The following is a 17939-nucleotide window of genomic DNA, read 5'->3' on the forward strand; positions in this document are numbered from 1 at the left end:
AATTTAACTAACTTCACCTCTCTCTCTCTCTCTCTCTCTCTATAACAATCTTTGAAGCCTATTATTTCGTAAATTATTATGAAGTAATAATATAGTTAGGAAATGAATATATATATAATAACTGCTTTATGAATATTGTAAAGGTGTTTACATAAAAACCAGTCTGAGTTTGCTAAGGGATATTTTTAGATTAAAGCGTGATAGGAACCTTTGTAGGTTTAACTTGATGGATGCAATTATGGGAGAAGTTAATTTGATTCATGTTAACGTCGAATTGGGTTTCGTCATTTTATTATGACGTAGACAATTGATATCCTTCTCCTTCTTATTTTCAGTCGACAGATGCCCACTGCAAGGCAATGTCTAAGCCGTTCCTAAAGATCGACACAACCTTAAACCGTCTATCGCCACTTGAGAACCTTTCGCTCACAATCACCATCGGTCGCCCGAGCGATATGCCCCCTCCACTACAGACGACCAATCCTTCTACTTTCTTTTATTCGAGTGTTAAATAAAAGAAAGATGCGCAGAAGATATTGAGGATAAAAGATGAGGATAAAAATAAAATTATATAGTGATATTTAAGATAATATATAGTGATAAGTTAACATTAGTGTATCTATAAATATATGGTAAAATTATACTATGAATCTGTAGTGTATAAATATTTTGGACTGCAGAAAGATAAGCATTATTGCAATGCCGGAATTCGAAACTGTTTTAGATATAATATTATATACACTAAAATATATAAGCAAGGAAGTGACTAATATACAGCTACTTCCGCTATTCAGCAGTAGTCATGCAATGAAGTGCACCGTCCGCAAGCCCGCTGATAATTGCACGACTACTGCTACATAGCGGAAGTAGCTATACATTAGTCCCTTTCTTACTTAGAATGGAATGCAAAGTAACGCCCGAATATATTAGATAAAATATATAAAGGAAAAGATCCCCCGATCTACGAATATGTGTCACATTCTCTAACCTCTAAGCTAACACGGCTCTATTAATTACTTCCTTTGAAAACTGTCAAGTAAATAACTCGAACGCCGGCGTTGCGGTTTGCGGGTAGTCGGGTTTTTTATGCTAAGCGAGGGTAGAACAAAAAAGGAAAACACGATGGGAATGTTACTCTTTTAACAGTCTGTTAAAGTGGTCGCCGCATTTATTTGCGCCGTTTACATGAATATGTAAAAGTATTGTACATTGTTACCAGAGTGTCCATGAAACGATACGACATTTTCAGGATAATTGGCTCACATTTCAGGATGAATGACTTTTTTACTAGCACAGCAATATAATTGCAGCTAGTTATCAATGTTTGGCATATGATAGACCTCAAAATATGTTAATATTGCACAGTATACATCGTCGTAATGGTTGTTTCAACCCCTACACTTCCATTGGAGGCGGTATAGGCCTCTTATTACAATAATTCTTATTTTTGTAAAAAAAATTATTTATATACTGTTTCAACAATGTCTATTATCGTCGTCATTGCATCCTATAGATCTCCACTGCAAGGCACAGGGTCTTCCCCAAATATATCTCGAGGCACCATAATCGCCACGCTTTTCAGGCGAGTTTATCGTCGTTATATTGCTATTTAACTAACGCACAAAATGTATATATTATTGTACCCGAGGACAGCTGACAATGATCAAAAGTATATATATATTTAACAAATTAAAAAGTTACAATGAACATAATATATAATAAATATAACTAATCGCTCGCTTACTATTCCAGCTTTGTATTAGCTTAATTGTAAATAATATTTATAAAGAATATAAAATTTTGCTACAGTATGTATTTTCGTGTCGTCTGGTCTGAAATATCTCGTGTGCGTCTTGTTTATTGCGCTCTTCCTTCTCTCTTGCCGTTCACATATCTTGGGCAGTGACTAAAATAAGAAGCAAACTATAGAATACGATTATATCATTTAAGATTTGTTTAGTCAAATGATTCATCCGACAAAAAAGTACTGACGTAATCGGCTGATTTCTTTACTCTTTTATAATTTTTTGGGACAGGAAGTTTGATTTTACTAAGTTTTTTAGTACAGTTTTATTTATTTTTCTTCTTTCGTCTGTTACAATTTCTGACATCTTCTGCGTTCCATCACATTTTCTTTTATTCTTATTGCTTCTATTTGCATTTAATTTTATATCCCTATTTACATTTTCTGTTACAATGCATTTTTCTTTAAAAGTATTTATTCTCAATTCGAAATTGAATATATCTTCTTTCTATACCACAGTTAACTTTATATACCTGTTTATAATATTTTTACTACCTCCTTTATTATTATAATTTATTATAATTTTTGCATATTGTCAGAAAGTGTGGCGGTATACTACGCCCCTCGCCAATGAGGCGATATTGTCACTCTCTATTTTGACTCCCAATTGTATTTCCAGATCTATTCTCATACCGCAAAATACGGGACTGTAGGCGATTACTTCCACCACTTCTGGTGCACTGAAGGGTGAGTGATGCATAAGGGAGTCCCCTTTGAGTTTAAACCTATGTCGGCACTCGGAAAATTCACCGTGCCCAAACATTTGGGCACCAAACGTGTGCAGCTCGATGCTCCGAAGCGAATATTGCGAAAATTGTTCTCTTGCCCAGCGGATTAGCAAGAAGGAGCAGTGAAGAGTTCTGTAACGAAGACCACGGCCCAACAAAGGCTGAGTAGGCTGTTAAGGTCCCTGGATACAAGCCACCTGGATGTTCTTAGGCAAAAATATGATCATGGTACTTATGTATAAATATCTTAAGACTTAATTATTATTTAATACTCTTTATTGTACACGTTAGAAAATATATACATAACTACATAATCTTCTTCTTCTTGAAGTGCCTCTCCAACTAGTGGAGGTTGGCTATTAGCTTCCTGCTCTCTTCCTTATTTTTGGTTCTGCGTAATAGCTCAGCAGCCCTGGCGATTCCGGCCCACTCTCTAATGTTACGAAGCCACGACTTCTTTCTCCTACCGACCTTCCTTTTACCAGCGACCTTTCCCATCATGATAAGTTGAAGGAGATTGTATCGTTGGTGTCGAAGTAATACTACATAATAGTGAATGTCAACCAATGGCAGACGATGGCGCAAGATAGAGGAAAGTGGAAGTCTCTCGCTTCGAAGGCCAAGACCCACTTTGGGTCACTCAGCCAGCGGAGTAAGTATATAATGGTAAGGAAAAATCTACAATGGGCGGTCTTATCACACGATGCAATTTCTTTAAGACAGTGGTGATATATAAGGAGAAGTTAACGTGGACATGTTTTAGAAAATATTTATGTATACCTATAATAAATACAGTATAATATAATAAAGGGTGGGCCATAAATTGTTGCACTTTTGAATCATGTGTAGAAATAAAAGTACAAATGCTATTTTGTTTATGATTTATTTACCGTAATTATCATTTATTAAAATTTATTTTTTAGAAATTACATCGTCGAGATGTGCTCCGTCTCGCCGTTGGCACACGGTTTTGGAGAAATCAAGTGTTGCTATTTGCAAAAATTTTTGGCCCACCCTTTATATATTTATATTAAGTGGACGGGAAAGTAATGTTGGTTTCTTAAGTTAAATTCACACGACTATATTTTTAAAAAGTTTTTATTTCTAATCAACAATATATTCAACTCCATTATTAACAACTTGTTGCCATCTAGTATACATTTTCAATGCCGGAGCAGTAAAAATCAGTCGGTTTTTTAATTAAATATGTCGACAGAAACGACATTACTTTCTGGTCTCCCTAATAAAAACAATAATAAATAAAACTAGTCTTCAAAATAATTGAAAGATAAATAATAAATGGTATAATTACTATTCATATAGTTTATTATAAGATGTATAATATATAAATGAATGCAAAAATAAATCAACTGCGTTTGAATTTCGAACGGCTAACTTAGCGCATAACTTTGGCGTCAAATATGCACCGCATCTTCACTTGAATGCGCTCGTTAGTTAGGTCCTGTCACCGTTGTAATTTCCAAGTCTCCGGGAAGCTGCGAACTCGCAAGTCACGTGTCATTTATCTGTCGAGAAAATCCATTAGGGCGTTTTTTATTGCCCTCCTTTATCTCTCTGCTTTAATTGGCCTTGACCCTTCTTTGAGGTCACTGTTTAAGCAAAACATCAATTTTTTTAACATAATACCAGCAGTTGAATTATCTTTTGGGGTGTACAGCATTAAAAAAGAGTAGAAACAATGGTGGGGCCGACTTAGGACTTTTTTTTGGGTTTTTTCACTTATTTTCATAGTGTAATATTTGATTGACAATCACCTGAAAGAATAAAAATTGCATGTTTATAATTTTTAGATTTAATTATCTTCTCAATGGGCAACTATCGGTAAATGTTTACATTGCATTCGAGTAGTATTGTGGTGGAGTTTAACAGGTTAGGTAGGCAATGTTAGAGACAACATCTAACCAGCTGGAGCACAAAAATTAAAACGCTTGAACAAAGGTTAGATACAATTTATTTTAAAGGTCATCCGCCTACAACTTCAGATGCACCAACGCCGTAATAAATTATTTGTTATGCGAATGAAATAATAATTAAATTAAATTAAACATTAAATAATTCCGTATTCCATCACAGCACCAAAGATTTAATATATATAAATAACAACATGTATGTCACTTGACGCCGTTCGCCATTATTATATTATATAACATTTTCCGGCGTGAGACGCGGTTTTGACAACCGCCTACAAATCATACGCCGCGCGTCCTTAGTTTTTGCGCATGCGTAGACCGATGGATTGACAGATAAGCGAAAGAATTTTGACAACTTGTGTAAGGTTTCAAAGGTGGATCGATTTTAACTTAGCAGTAAATTACTTGTTTTGGTGCAGATCCCTAAACAAAAAAACTTAAACAATTTTTTTCTGAACTACCAGGTTTACAAAAATACACATAGAATAACTTCGATTAAGCTTTACTTGATCGATCGTTTAAAAAAAAAGTGAAATCAAAAAAGTCCCAAGTCCGCCCTATCATGGTTACAATCCACCGTGTGTTGACTTAGCATTCAAACGAAAAATAAAACCTTTTTTGTTCCGTTTGTTCTACTAATATTTGTTTTACTATTAGCTGTTTATTTAAAACATAACGATAAGTAAGAAATTAAATAAAGAAACTTAAAGAAAACTTACTCCACGATCAGACTGATGACTCATGAGTAACTGTTTGAAATTTTTATTTATTTTCAAGTTTATATCTCTATACATCATACAGGGTAAGTCACTGTACTAATTTATATGTAGAACAACTTTAACCCTTTGAGGTACAGAATTTTAGAAAATAAAAATACCCTTGTTGCGCAGAAATTTTATTTCGTTTAAAATTTAACAAAATTGACGTGTTATTATTAATAAGGATACACCATGATATAAAAAAGTAAAAAAATAATTTATTCTGTTATTATCTACTAAAAATTTTTGGTTTCAACACTTGATGAACCTGTCATATGATGATAAACCTTGCCAACGCAATCGAGTATATTTTTAACAATTGCTAATAGTGTTGCCAATTACTTTAAATAATAAAGTTCAGAAAAAAAATGTATGAGCGTGCAATTATTCCAATATTTACAGGTGGGTCGAGAAATGTCCCACCATGCGTTATTACGCATCAAAAAGGTGGGACATTTTTAATATTTAATGGATTCAGGCGTTGCCTCGCGGAAGTCCATCCTAAGTAAGAAAAGGACCAATATTCTGCCACTTCCGCACATGCAATGGTAGTCATGCAATAAAATGCACCGCTCGCCAGCCCGCTGAAAAATGTGTATGCAGCAAACAATGCGAATGACACAACCGCCACCGCCAAATTACTCAACACGTGTTTCACCGATTAGTGTCTGGCACTAAGCGGGCTGAATATTGGTCCTAAAAGGACCAATATTCAGCCCTTAGGACATTTTTAATACCAGCTTGCCCCAAAGGGTTAAACAGTTGATTGAACAGATCATTTGCTATCAATACATGTAATGGTACATGATAAAAAAGGCTTTCAAAATTCGAATATCTACATATTTAAATTGGTTATTGTTGACTATCTATCCCTGTAGTTTTTTTAATCACAAATTATTGTCCAGTTTTATTCCAATAGAAATAATAAATAAATGTAACATGTTTAGGAGGTTCATATACATCACTTAAAGCCTTTATTAATGGTCCAGTTTTTGGGAGCCTTCCTTTCCCCTTTACAGCTATAATAGGATCTTTTTGTGCAATAATTATTAAGTTGTAACTTACGATGAACCTCCAAAGACGGCTCAAGGTCATTCAGAAAGCAATCGAATTCGAATCGAATTCCTGCAGCAAGAACGCGTTCTGGATCTCTCTTTTTTTATCAATGGCTAGGACAAATATCGGTAAACGTGCACCCTTATACAGAATGTGTGACCTACACAATTCATATGTTAGTGATATTGATACATTCTCGTGCTCTCTCGTATCTTTTAAAAAACAATTTCGTTCGAAATTATTACAATGCAATTTAAACCATTATAAATATATAAACAAACATATAAACCATAGTCTTTGATCCCTATTTAGTAATGTTTTTATTTGTTTTTTCATTGTTTAACTATAAATCATTATATGTTCTCAGTGAGATAGTTATAAGGTAACAACTGTTACTAATTTTATATTTCTAAGCTTCTAAGTTTGTACTTTCTTACTGATGTTTGTTACTGTTTATCTCCAATAAAGTAAATAAATAGATAAAGCCTATCGAGACGGCAAATTTGAAAAAAAAAAGGCTATGCTTGGAGTTTCACTGCGGAATCGAATTAAAAATGACGAGATCCGCAGAAGAACCAAGGTCACAAAGGTAGCTCGAAGAATTTCACGTGTGAAGTGGCAGTGTGAGTATCATCATTCGTGCAACTAATAGTCATTGGGGCCTAGAGGTTCTTGCGGCGTGCGTAAACCCCCCCCCCCCACTAGGTAGACCGACCACATAATTAAGGGCGCGGTGATGTTTGTAGCTAGGTAAGAAAAAGGACCAATATTTAGCTACTTCCGCACATGCAGTGGTAGTCGTGCAACAAAGTGTACCGCCCGCCAGTCCACTAATAAATGCGTATGCGGCAAACAATGCGAATCACACAACCGCCACCGCCAAATTACTCAACACGTGTTTCACCCCTCCACGGGGCATCTTCAGGAGTTATGTTACACCGATAAGTGCAAAACACATAGTTTTTAGCTAGCCTATACCTTGCATTGGGCATCCATCGGCTGAAAAAGAAAGAGAAGAATGTCCCATTATTCGTTTCGTTTTTTTCTTCTTTTAAATTGATAATTATATGTAATTAACGCATTTAATCTACTATTAAAGCTTTATTAGCTTTTGTATGAATTGTCAGATGTGTAGGTTATGAAAATATTTAAATAAATTTACTAAGATTTCATCTTCTATTCACGAGGCTTCTATTTTCAAAATGATAAGTGGTTTAAGTTGGTAAAGTTACGCCGCGAACGTATGCCAAACCCGCCCAAGCAGTTAGGAAGCTGGGCGGACGTTTTGGATTATATCCAAAGATACACATGTATGTGGCTATCCACGGTTGTAAATTTTTACTTAGTGTTATAAATTACAGAAACGCAATGACTAACATCTAGTCTATTTTAAATTACTACATTTACTTTTGGATTCATTACCAATTTAACAGTTTCTGAAAGACTTATGTAGAAGGTTATGCCCAAGATACGTCGTACTAAATCTACATTTTGTGGGTTGGGCCGATATATTGTCCTAAACCTCAAGGCATTAAACTGTCTGTAACGCTTGGGCAACGACTTGAAATAAAATAATGCTGAAATTAATGTATAATAGACCAAAAGTCTTCAAATTATATTGTTTACATGTATTTAGCTATGTTCATCAATAAGAAAATGTTTAAATAATAAAACACGCCGTGACTTGCAGCTGGGAGAAGAAAGATCCGTATCGAATAGCAACAATCTCTCTCCTAACTGAATAAACACATGACGAATTACAGAAGGAAAAGTAAGAAATGGAGTTTGGATATTACGAAGAGAAAAAAAGAAAAACGAATAGAAGATATTAAGAAGGAAGAGAGAGCAGAACGAAAGGTACCCAAAAAGGAAAGCAATAAAAAAAAGTAAAATTAAACTCTTACACTTAGGTCTTTCAAACGAAGTATAGTCAGATCACCATTTCGTACATTCGTGGATGTTATGGTTATGACTGTACCAAACGTTTATTGAATAAATAATAAATTAATGTTACCTGTGAAGTGATAATTACATGGTGTCATACAAAATTGTTTGTTTTGTTAACACCTCAGCGCATAGTGTTGTATCCTCTTTATCTTACTTAGTAATTTACACATGTTTCTATCATTTTTTAAATGTACATTATATATTTTTAATTTACCTAGGTACAATCCTCGATGATCCCAAAAGAGCCTCCGGACAAGGAGGCTTTGAAACAAACATGGATAAGACGATGTCTAATATCCTTGTCTTACATGTCGAAGGTACTACACTCGAAGTTGTAGACGACTGTATATAACTTGAACAAACCTTCCAGCTTGATGAGTTAAACTTCTAGATATAGATTACCTATCGAATCAAATCGGATTCGCAGCGTTCAGAAAGCTCCGAAACCTCTTCTTGTCCAAAATGACCAAAGTGTTTTGCCGGTGATGACATACGGATTCGACATGTGGTCGCTTACGACGGACCTCGTACAAAGGCTCAATAGTAAGAAAAGGACCAATATTTAACCACTTCCGCACATGCAGTGGAAGACAAACACAGAGTCGATTGGCACTAATCGGTGTAACATAACTCCTGAAGATGCCCCGTGGAGGTGTGAAACACGTGTTGAGTAATTTGGCGGTGGCGGTTGTGTGATTCGCATTGTTTGCCGCATACGCATTTATCAGCGGGCTGGCGGGCGGTGCATTTTATTGCACGACTACCACTGCATATGCGGAAGTGGCTAAATATTGGTCTTTTTCTTACTTAGGATGAACTTCCGCGAGGTAACGCCTGATTCCATTAAATATATGTATATATAAATATATGTCACCCAGAGAGCAAAGGAGAGAGCTATGTTTAGAGGAGATTCGCATAAGAAATAAGATGACTGACACAGCTCGAAAAATTGGTCGCTTGAAATGGCAGAGGGCAGGTAACAGATGGACCGACGACATAGGTTACATTGCGGGAAATAGCAAGATGCAGTCAGCGCGGGATCGATTGTGATGTTTTTTGGCGGAGTCCAATGGCTTGCAGTGAGCGCCTATCTGCTGAAAAAAACATATGAAGAATTTACGAACGTAATTTTAACTAATCGTAACGTTTTATCTTATTAATTATATATCTATATATTACTTTAATATAAATCTCATGAGATAAACCGCTGGGCTACCACTGGTGTAGCCAAGTTTCTTTGCTTGATCATATGTTCTATAATGCTATTCGCAACTGCCTATGAGATTACAGAATAATTTTAAACACATTAACCTTTTTTATAATTATTCATAAATAAAAACTCACTGAAACTTAAGGTAGCTCCGATCCACAGCAAATTACAGGAAAATAGATTGCGACGGTATGGCCACATTCAACGAAAACCAGATGACCACGTGGTAAAAACTGCCTTAAGCCTCCCAGAATTCCCAAGAAGGAGATGGAGTCCAAAAGCTACGTGGTGGTCTAATATCGGAAAGGAACTGGAAACCCTTCAGCTTGATGCAGAGATAATCCAGGATAGAGTGGCCTGGTTGCCATTAATAAGGAGACCCGACCAAATAAAGGGAAAACGGAAGGAAGAAGAAGAAGAGAAAAACTCACTGGAACTATGGAGATAATCAATACAAAAATTGTTTTATAAACCAAATATAGCAGAACGGAATAGTGGTAGCTCAACGGTTGAGGATTGAGATAATTACACAATAGTAGGTCGCGGGTTCGATTCCTGGGTTATTATCTCAGATAATTAAAATTTTATGCATTAATTATGTAGCATTCCACTGCACCTAAATTTCCCGAGGATAGCCAGCAGTGTCCTTTGCGTACTATTATATGACATAGCAATCGCTAACCTGCTAAACGTAGCAATTATCGTATATCTTCCATAGATAGAAGAAGAGAGAGAGAAGACCTGTGGTTTGGAGTGGAACTATGGCCAGAAATAACAAAAGTGGCTGGTGGCCGCTGAGGTCGAGACGAGTGGTGAAAAACCTTCTTAATGTCGAAATCATGGCGGTCTGGGGGGAGATTCAGGTCTAGCAGCTGATATAATAATGTTGAAAACTTTTGTAGTATGTACTACTACTACTACTACTACTACTACCACCACTAGTAGTAGTAGTAGTAGTAGTAGTAGTAGTAGTAGTAGTAGTAGTAGTAGTAGTAGTAGTAGTAGTAGTGTCAACTACTACTAAGTAGTATTAAAATTAATATTATTAATTTATCGTCATTCACAACACTAATACAGCTATTATTAATTCTTAAATTGGTTTTGACCTATAAATATCTGTACAAATATCCAAATACCTATAAACCTATCCTACGGTCGCTATTAACATGGTATCACAGATTTTAAATAAATTTGAGAATACCAAACATCCTTTACTGAGTCCTAATTTATTATCATTGAAATATTGGGGCATGATAACACCGGAGAGTAAAGTAAAGAAAGCCTTTGTTTATTTTTTAGATTTACTTATGATGATTTTTATTGTAACTGAGTACATCGATATATGGGTCATTAGATCCGATATTAATACAGTGTTGAACAACGTAAAAGCCTCCATGGTAAGCTTAGTCACTGTGTTTAAAGTGATAACATTCTGTATTTGGCAGAAAAATTGGAAAAGTATCATAGATTATATATCAAGAACTGATCTGAAACAAAGACGTAGTAAAGATAGTACCAATATTAAAATAATCGAGGAGAATACAAAATATTGTCGATTTGTTACTTACATTTATTGGACGCTGACATATTTTACGGCATTTTTGATTATAATCAAACCTCTTATCAAATATTTAGTGTCCAAAACGTACAGAATGAATTTAAGAAATGGTACAGAAAACTATCAAGACATTGTGAGATCTTGGATGCCTTTTGATAAAACAAATATATTTGGTTACCTGCTCGCTTGCTTCTATCAAGCATATGCTACTATTCATGTAAGTGGTTGCGTTTCTTCCTTCGACACGGCAGCTATAGTTTTCATGAGGTTCTTTAAAACTGAACTTTTGATTCTCGAAAATGAAAGTTCTAAGATATTTAATTATCACCCATTACATGATGAAAACGTACAGATTAAAATTGAAAAATGCCAAAGAAGGCATATGGAATTAGTGAAGTAAGTTTTATATTTACCTATTATGTCATTCGAAAGTTTTTACATTTTAACACGTTCACTGTGGCTTGAGGCCGATTCAGCCTCATGGTAGACTTTGCACTGGTGCGGCGCGTAAAACTCGTGTTTTCTCTCTAGTGCGGCGGCTGTTTACACTCAACCGAAACATGAGGCAGAAAAGGCCTCAACCGCACTACTAGGAAGTTCAGCTTGAGGCTGATTCGACCTCAGCCGCACCAGCTGAAAGTTCTTCAAAATTGGGCCCGCAGTGAACGTGTTAATAATTGGACAAAGGCGTACCATAGATTTGTAATAGGTCTGGCTGAAAGCAGCCTGCATACAATGTCTTCTGAAGACCTCAGCAAGGACCACCTTGTTCATGGACGTCTCCCTAGCATTTATCTGTTTTGCACGCTATGTCACCTGCTTATTGCCACTTCAACCATGAGTCTGCCGTTTACTTATATCGATCTATGGTTCTCCTTATTCATGATTAGATTTCATAGAAAAATCCGGAGTAAGGCATTTCGTGTTACATTCGACTGTGAACTTACCCATTATATAAACATTATACAGCACAAACTACAAGTAAGAAAAGGAACAATATTTAGCCACTTTCGCACATGCAGTGGTAGTCGTGCAATAAAGTGCACTGCCCGCCAGTCCGCTGATAAATGCGTATGCGGCAAACAATGCGAATCACACAACCGCCACTGCCAAATTACTCAACACGAGTTTCACCCCTCCACGGGGCATCTTTCGGGAGTTATGTTACACCGATTAGTGCCAAACACAGAACTTTTAACTTTTCATATATAATTAATGCAAAAATTGTCTACTTAGTAAAAATATACGATATAATATATAGAAGATGCCCCGATGACTTAGGATGGACTTCCGCGAGGTAACGCCTGATTCCATTAAAAACACAAATTATAAAAACTCGTATACAAAAAAAGCATGGTGCGAAATTCACACACTTAGAAGACATAAAACAACGATAAACAATTATTTATAATACAAAAATTTTATCCAAAGCTACCTTGGTTATCCATCAACGCTATATCGCCTAAAATCTGGTACTTTTTTCCTTTATAGGCGAAGCATTTGACATTTCTTTCGCGTGATGTTAAGCGATGTCAAAGTCTACGATGGTTGTTTGTTTAGATGTAACCTATTCACTCATGTCTTGAAGATTCCTAAGTTGTAATTGTCTGGAAATAATGACGTCATTAGGGTACTGGACCCTCTCGTTTACTCCTATCTTAGGAGATACAACGGTTTTTTTTTTTAATTCAATATTTTTTTCTGTTCTATTTTTTTTAGTCTCTTATTTCCGTCACAATCTGAGTCATACATTTATTACATCTCGTCAAGACGCCTGCATGTTGTTCCACTCCTTGGCTGTTCACTTTGACTGATGAGAGAAAGATGTTGGAATAATTGAAGTTCAAGAATTAATTGAGTCAAAAAAAATATACTTAATGACTTTTTATCACGATTGTACTTACAGGTACGCCCGCTTATTCAACTCATGTCTATCTTCTGTGATGTTTTTCTACGTTTTCGTATGTTCGGTGATGCTCTGCGCGACTGCCTATGAAACGACGGTAAGTTATATTAACTTAATATTATTTATTTATTTATTATTGTATTATATTTATAATATGTATTAAACCTTTTTTATTATAAGTATATATGTTATATACGTATGTATGTATGTTTAAGTATGTATGTCTATGTATGTTTATGTATATTTATGTTCATTTGTCTGTGAATATGTATTTTTTTGTACACGTGAACTACCCTTCATAAGTACTATTACCTTTTCCATACTATGGTTGTCTGTAAGAGATTGCCTTGTATGATAAGACCGCCCATTGTACTTTTCTGTATATTATTGTATCTGTATATTATGTATCTTATCGTGTACAATAAAGAATATTAAATAAATATTCAACGCTTTTTCCATCCATCGAAATTTCTGACTGACAGTAAAAATATTTTATATATAAAATTTATTATAAAACATAACTATGCGTCTTTCTACTTCCCCGGCAATGCCATTCAAATACGACAGAAGATCACTTGCATTTGCACGCACATGAGACATGTGAACGGAGAAACACAGAAGACTACTATTGACAAGGTATACACGAGATATAGGAGAAAAGACCGCTTGACGTCTTGCTGGTTATGTACCAAAAGATTCAACAACCGTTTGCGCTCTCTACACGTGTAAAATAAATTCGTATTAGTGGTTTTAAAAACCGAAACCAGCACATTCGTTGTCAGGTTATATTTTAATTTTCAGATGGAGACCAGTAATATGAATCGGTTTATAGCTATGGAGTATTTCATTTTTGGTGTCGCCCAGCTGTTGATGTTCTGTTGGCATAGCAATGAAGTTATGGAGGCGGTAAGGTATTCTTAAAACTAAATCTAGAAAATCTATAAACCAGAGGTGACCAAACAACTTGATGGAGTGATTTCCCAAAATTTTTTAATTTTTGCTAGCCACAATTAAATACGTGTTTAAAAAATATACAGAATAGGATAGGATTGAATAATAAATAGAAAGAGAATAGTACATTTATGAAGTACCACTAGCATTCCTTCAAAGATCAGCATTTGGCTTGCGAGCCGCAGGTTTGACTACCCCTGCTATAGGCATTATTTATTTGAGTAAATTCAACTATTATACATGTACTTACAAATCACCTCTTCATGTATTTAATGACACTAATACTACATTCATAAAAGAATACAAAAATAAAGTTAAAGCAAAAGTTCCAGCACAAGCTTATCTAAGAATAAAACTGCCATTGTTAGCTGACTGAATCAATTAAAACCTCTTTACGTTTTCATTTGTTTTTTTATACTTTTCATATTGACAGTTAGTGTCGCGATGCAGTTTTGTTAGTTCGTTTGTTCTGTCAATTTATTATTTCGTATAATTTTACTGTCACCTACTTTTATATAATTATAATTAAATTACTAGTACGATTTTAATTTATTTATTTAATGGAATCAGGCGTTACCTTGCGGAAGTCCATCCTAAGTAAGAAAAGGACCAATGTTTAGCCACTTCCGCACATGCAGTGGTAGTCGTGCAATAAAGTGTATCGCCCGCCAGCCCGCTGATAAATGCGTATGCGGTAAACAATGCGAATATTGGTCTTTTTCTTATTTAATTTATTTATTCTGTTTATATAGTCCACACGCTCGCCAATAGCGATCTCTTAACAAACATAAAGCTGCCGAGTAGACAAAGGACAGCTAAGGATAAATAAAAATCGATAGTGAAAAGATTAGTAGTTTTCCAGTGAAAGTGTAAAAATAAAGTGTATGTGTATTAATATTTATTAAAAGATGTATTGTTGTGGAGTTTCTTCCTGCTTCTTCTCCACAACTATAAAGCGAAGCAGAGTAGATAATAAAGTATAATAGATTAAAAAAATAAATAAATAAAAAGTGGACGATCTATAAGAGTTCTGTTAAAAGTTCCATTGTTGAAAAAACTAATTATATCTTTATCTTATATAAATAAAACAATTTAATGGACTCAGGCGTTACTTTGCGGAAGTCCATCCTAAGTAAGAAAAGGACCAATATTTAGCCACTTCCGCACATGCAGTGGTAGTCTTGCAACAAAGTGCACCGCCCGCCAGCCCGCTGATAAATGCATATGCGGCAAACTATGCGAATCACACAACCGCCACCGCCAAATCACTAACACGTGTTTTACTCCTCCACGGGGCATCTTCAGGAGTTATGTTACACCGAAAAATAAAACAATATTGCCCATTAATTTTAAAAGTGAAAAGTTCATAATTTTTGATAAGTATAGTCTGTTCTGTCTTTAATGTTTCCTTCATAAATATCTATACTAAATTCAAAATGACCTAATATACTAAAGGAACTTGTGATCGTAGGTCGTGGATTCGGTTTCCGGGAAACAACCTTATATATTTCGCACTTTGTTTATTTTATTATACAGGACTCATTGTTCTGCATTACTACCAAATAGATCACAGTAAGAATAACTCTAAGCTCTTAGATTATTTTTTATAATTACTTGTAATTTGTAACTTACTAAAACTTGAGTTATTTAACAAAAATTTTGTTTGATATACCAAATATAGCAGAGTGGAGCAGTAATAGCCGCCATAGGTCATGGGTCCGATTTTTTCATTATTTTTTATATATTATTAATTAGACATTTATTTATATATCACATAATATACATATATATTATATTTAATGGAATCATGCGTTACATTGCGGAAGTCCATCTTAAGTAAGAAAAGGACCAATATTTAGCCACTTCCGCACATGCAGTGGTAGTCGTGCAACAAAGTGCACTGCCCGCCTGCCCGCTAATAAATGCATGCGGCAAACAATGCGAATCACACAACTGCCACCGCCAAATCACTCAACACGTGTTTCACCCCTCCACGGGTCATCTTTTATACATTATATTATATATTTTTATTAAGTAGACAATTTGTGCATTAATTATATAGGAAAAGTTTCCAAAGGAGGAACAGCAGCGTCCTATGAGTACCATATTATCACATTATGACCACCAATCCTTTTTCAAGTGTAGCTATTATGGTATATCATCATATAGATAACTTTCAGTGAAGCCTATGCCATGTAGTAGGCGTCTTTAGACTGAAACAAAGACATATAAAAAACAAAATTACAAAATTGTGATTATAAGGAAGGTGTTAAAAGTATATTGTATTTAAAGAGTGAAAAGCTGATGATTGGACCATACAAATCGATGTGGTTCGGCCAGAGGGGGCGGCACCTATCAAGCATGCGTATCTTGGTTTACCAATTCAAAGCTAAGATAAAATTCACAGCGGGTCCATTCACGGAACTTACATTGGCTATATTCATGAACGTAAGTACCTTTTAGTATAACATTTTGATCAAAAAGTAACGTGAATTTTGTATATAATATATAAATTATTTATTTATTATTCCAAATCGATTTCATCCCTTTCAAAGTAATACCCGTCTGATAAAATGAACTTTTGCTAACGCTTTTTTCAGCCATCAAAAAGTCGTGTCAAAATGGCGTCACCATATTGGTTTTTGAGTTTGCCATACAGCCAGAAGTCAGACGAAGTTATATTAAATCAGGCGAATACGGTGGTTGCAAATCAGTCGAGTTTTTGATGCTTTATTTTATAAAAAAATTGCGTTTGAAACACAAAACATTATTCAAAATGATATCCAAACTTTTGTCAAATAGAAGCTTGGACAATGTTATAGACAATCCTAAGAATGTAGGAAAATTTACCTGCATTCGTGCATTCTTGTTTGGTAGTTTTGAATGACAACACTACTTTACTTTTTGATTACAGTGCAGTATATATACTATACATACAAAATTTTACATCTACGTTTTGTTTATATATATATATATATATGTAAATATATATATATATATATATATATATATATATATATATATATATATATATATATATGTATACGTTCATTACTAATAAGAAAATTACTTTACTGTATATAGAATACAGTTTCTTCACCGTCCCATAGCCCGCGAATACAGAAGTAAGTAAATAAATATTGTGTTTACGAATATGTAATCTTGAAGATATATAATGTCTCCCTACTGTATATATATATATATACATATATATATAATATATACATTACTTTAAATCATATTCTGTACTATTTATACTGTGAAAGAGTAGCAAATACATACTGATATTTCGTAAAGGTATTTCATATTTCGAACACCTAGTTTAAATATTAATACGTTGGTAAAGTGTATTTCTATCAGACTAGACGTCTAAGCAGGCTTTTGTTTGTAGACGTCTGAAACGATGTTAATATTGCGAAACCTATATTCAATTCAATTTAACAAGACAGCATCTTTGTTATACAAAATTTCAACAGTACACTTGTGTTTAAATATTAACATATTGAAATAGTGACGACCGTATAAACCTACTTTGAGTTTGTTATAATCTGTTCTCAGACTATATCGTGTTTAAAAGTCTTGTATGTTCAAAATGAAGGACTCATTTATATGGGAGATCAATTTGAATTTATTCTCTATTATATTTTACTCTTTTTTTCATTCTACTCACAACAAAGTTTCAATGTCAAGAATAATATAAACAGATAAATAATTGTGTCAATTCGCAGTTAAAAAATATTTATTACTCTTAAACAAACTTTAAAAAAATGTTTTTTTTTTCAGATTTTAAAAGGAGCCTATAGCTACTATACATTAATAAATTAAGATATTCTGATAATTCGAATTCATAAACATTTATTGCAATCTTCACTAATAATCACTTAGACTGGCCATAAACACTGTTGTTATTAAAAATAAACGAAATTGTACTTTTTAATTTGGAATCTGTCATTTTTATATGACATTGTTGTTTTTTTTTATTTTTTCGTCACAATGTAGTAAAATATTTCGAAATTGTAAAATGCAATGGAGTGATAAAGAGAACCGAATTGCTGTGATTAAATTACATGAAGTAGGTATGTCAAATACA

At 34.3% G+C, this 17939-nt stretch overlaps 1 protein-coding gene across 1 annotated transcript in view; it reads left to right on the forward strand.

Moving 5' to 3' along the window:
• LOC137924478 (odorant receptor 10-like) overlaps window positions 1-17674 on the forward strand; it is a 31334-nt gene extending 13660 nt beyond the window's left edge. Inside the window, exons 2-5 of the mRNA XM_068767863.1 lie at window positions 12899-12995; window positions 13700-13804; window positions 16142-16297; window positions 17633-17674. Of these exons, the coding sequence (XP_068623964.1) occupies window positions 12899-12995; window positions 13700-13804; window positions 16142-16297; window positions 17633-17674 (400 nt within the window). The remainder of the gene's footprint in view (window positions 1-12898; window positions 12996-13699; window positions 13805-16141; window positions 16298-17632) is intronic.
• The last annotated feature ends 265 nt before the right edge of the window (window positions 17675-17939 follow it).

Source organism: Battus philenor, unplaced genomic scaffold (genome assembly GCF_028537555.1).
Source record: "Battus philenor isolate CCGP_79_NKW_IND1 unplaced genomic scaffold, ilBatPhil1.0.hap1 SCAF_24, whole genome shotgun sequence".
NCBI lineage: Eukaryota > Metazoa > Arthropoda > Insecta > Lepidoptera > Papilionidae > Battus > Battus philenor.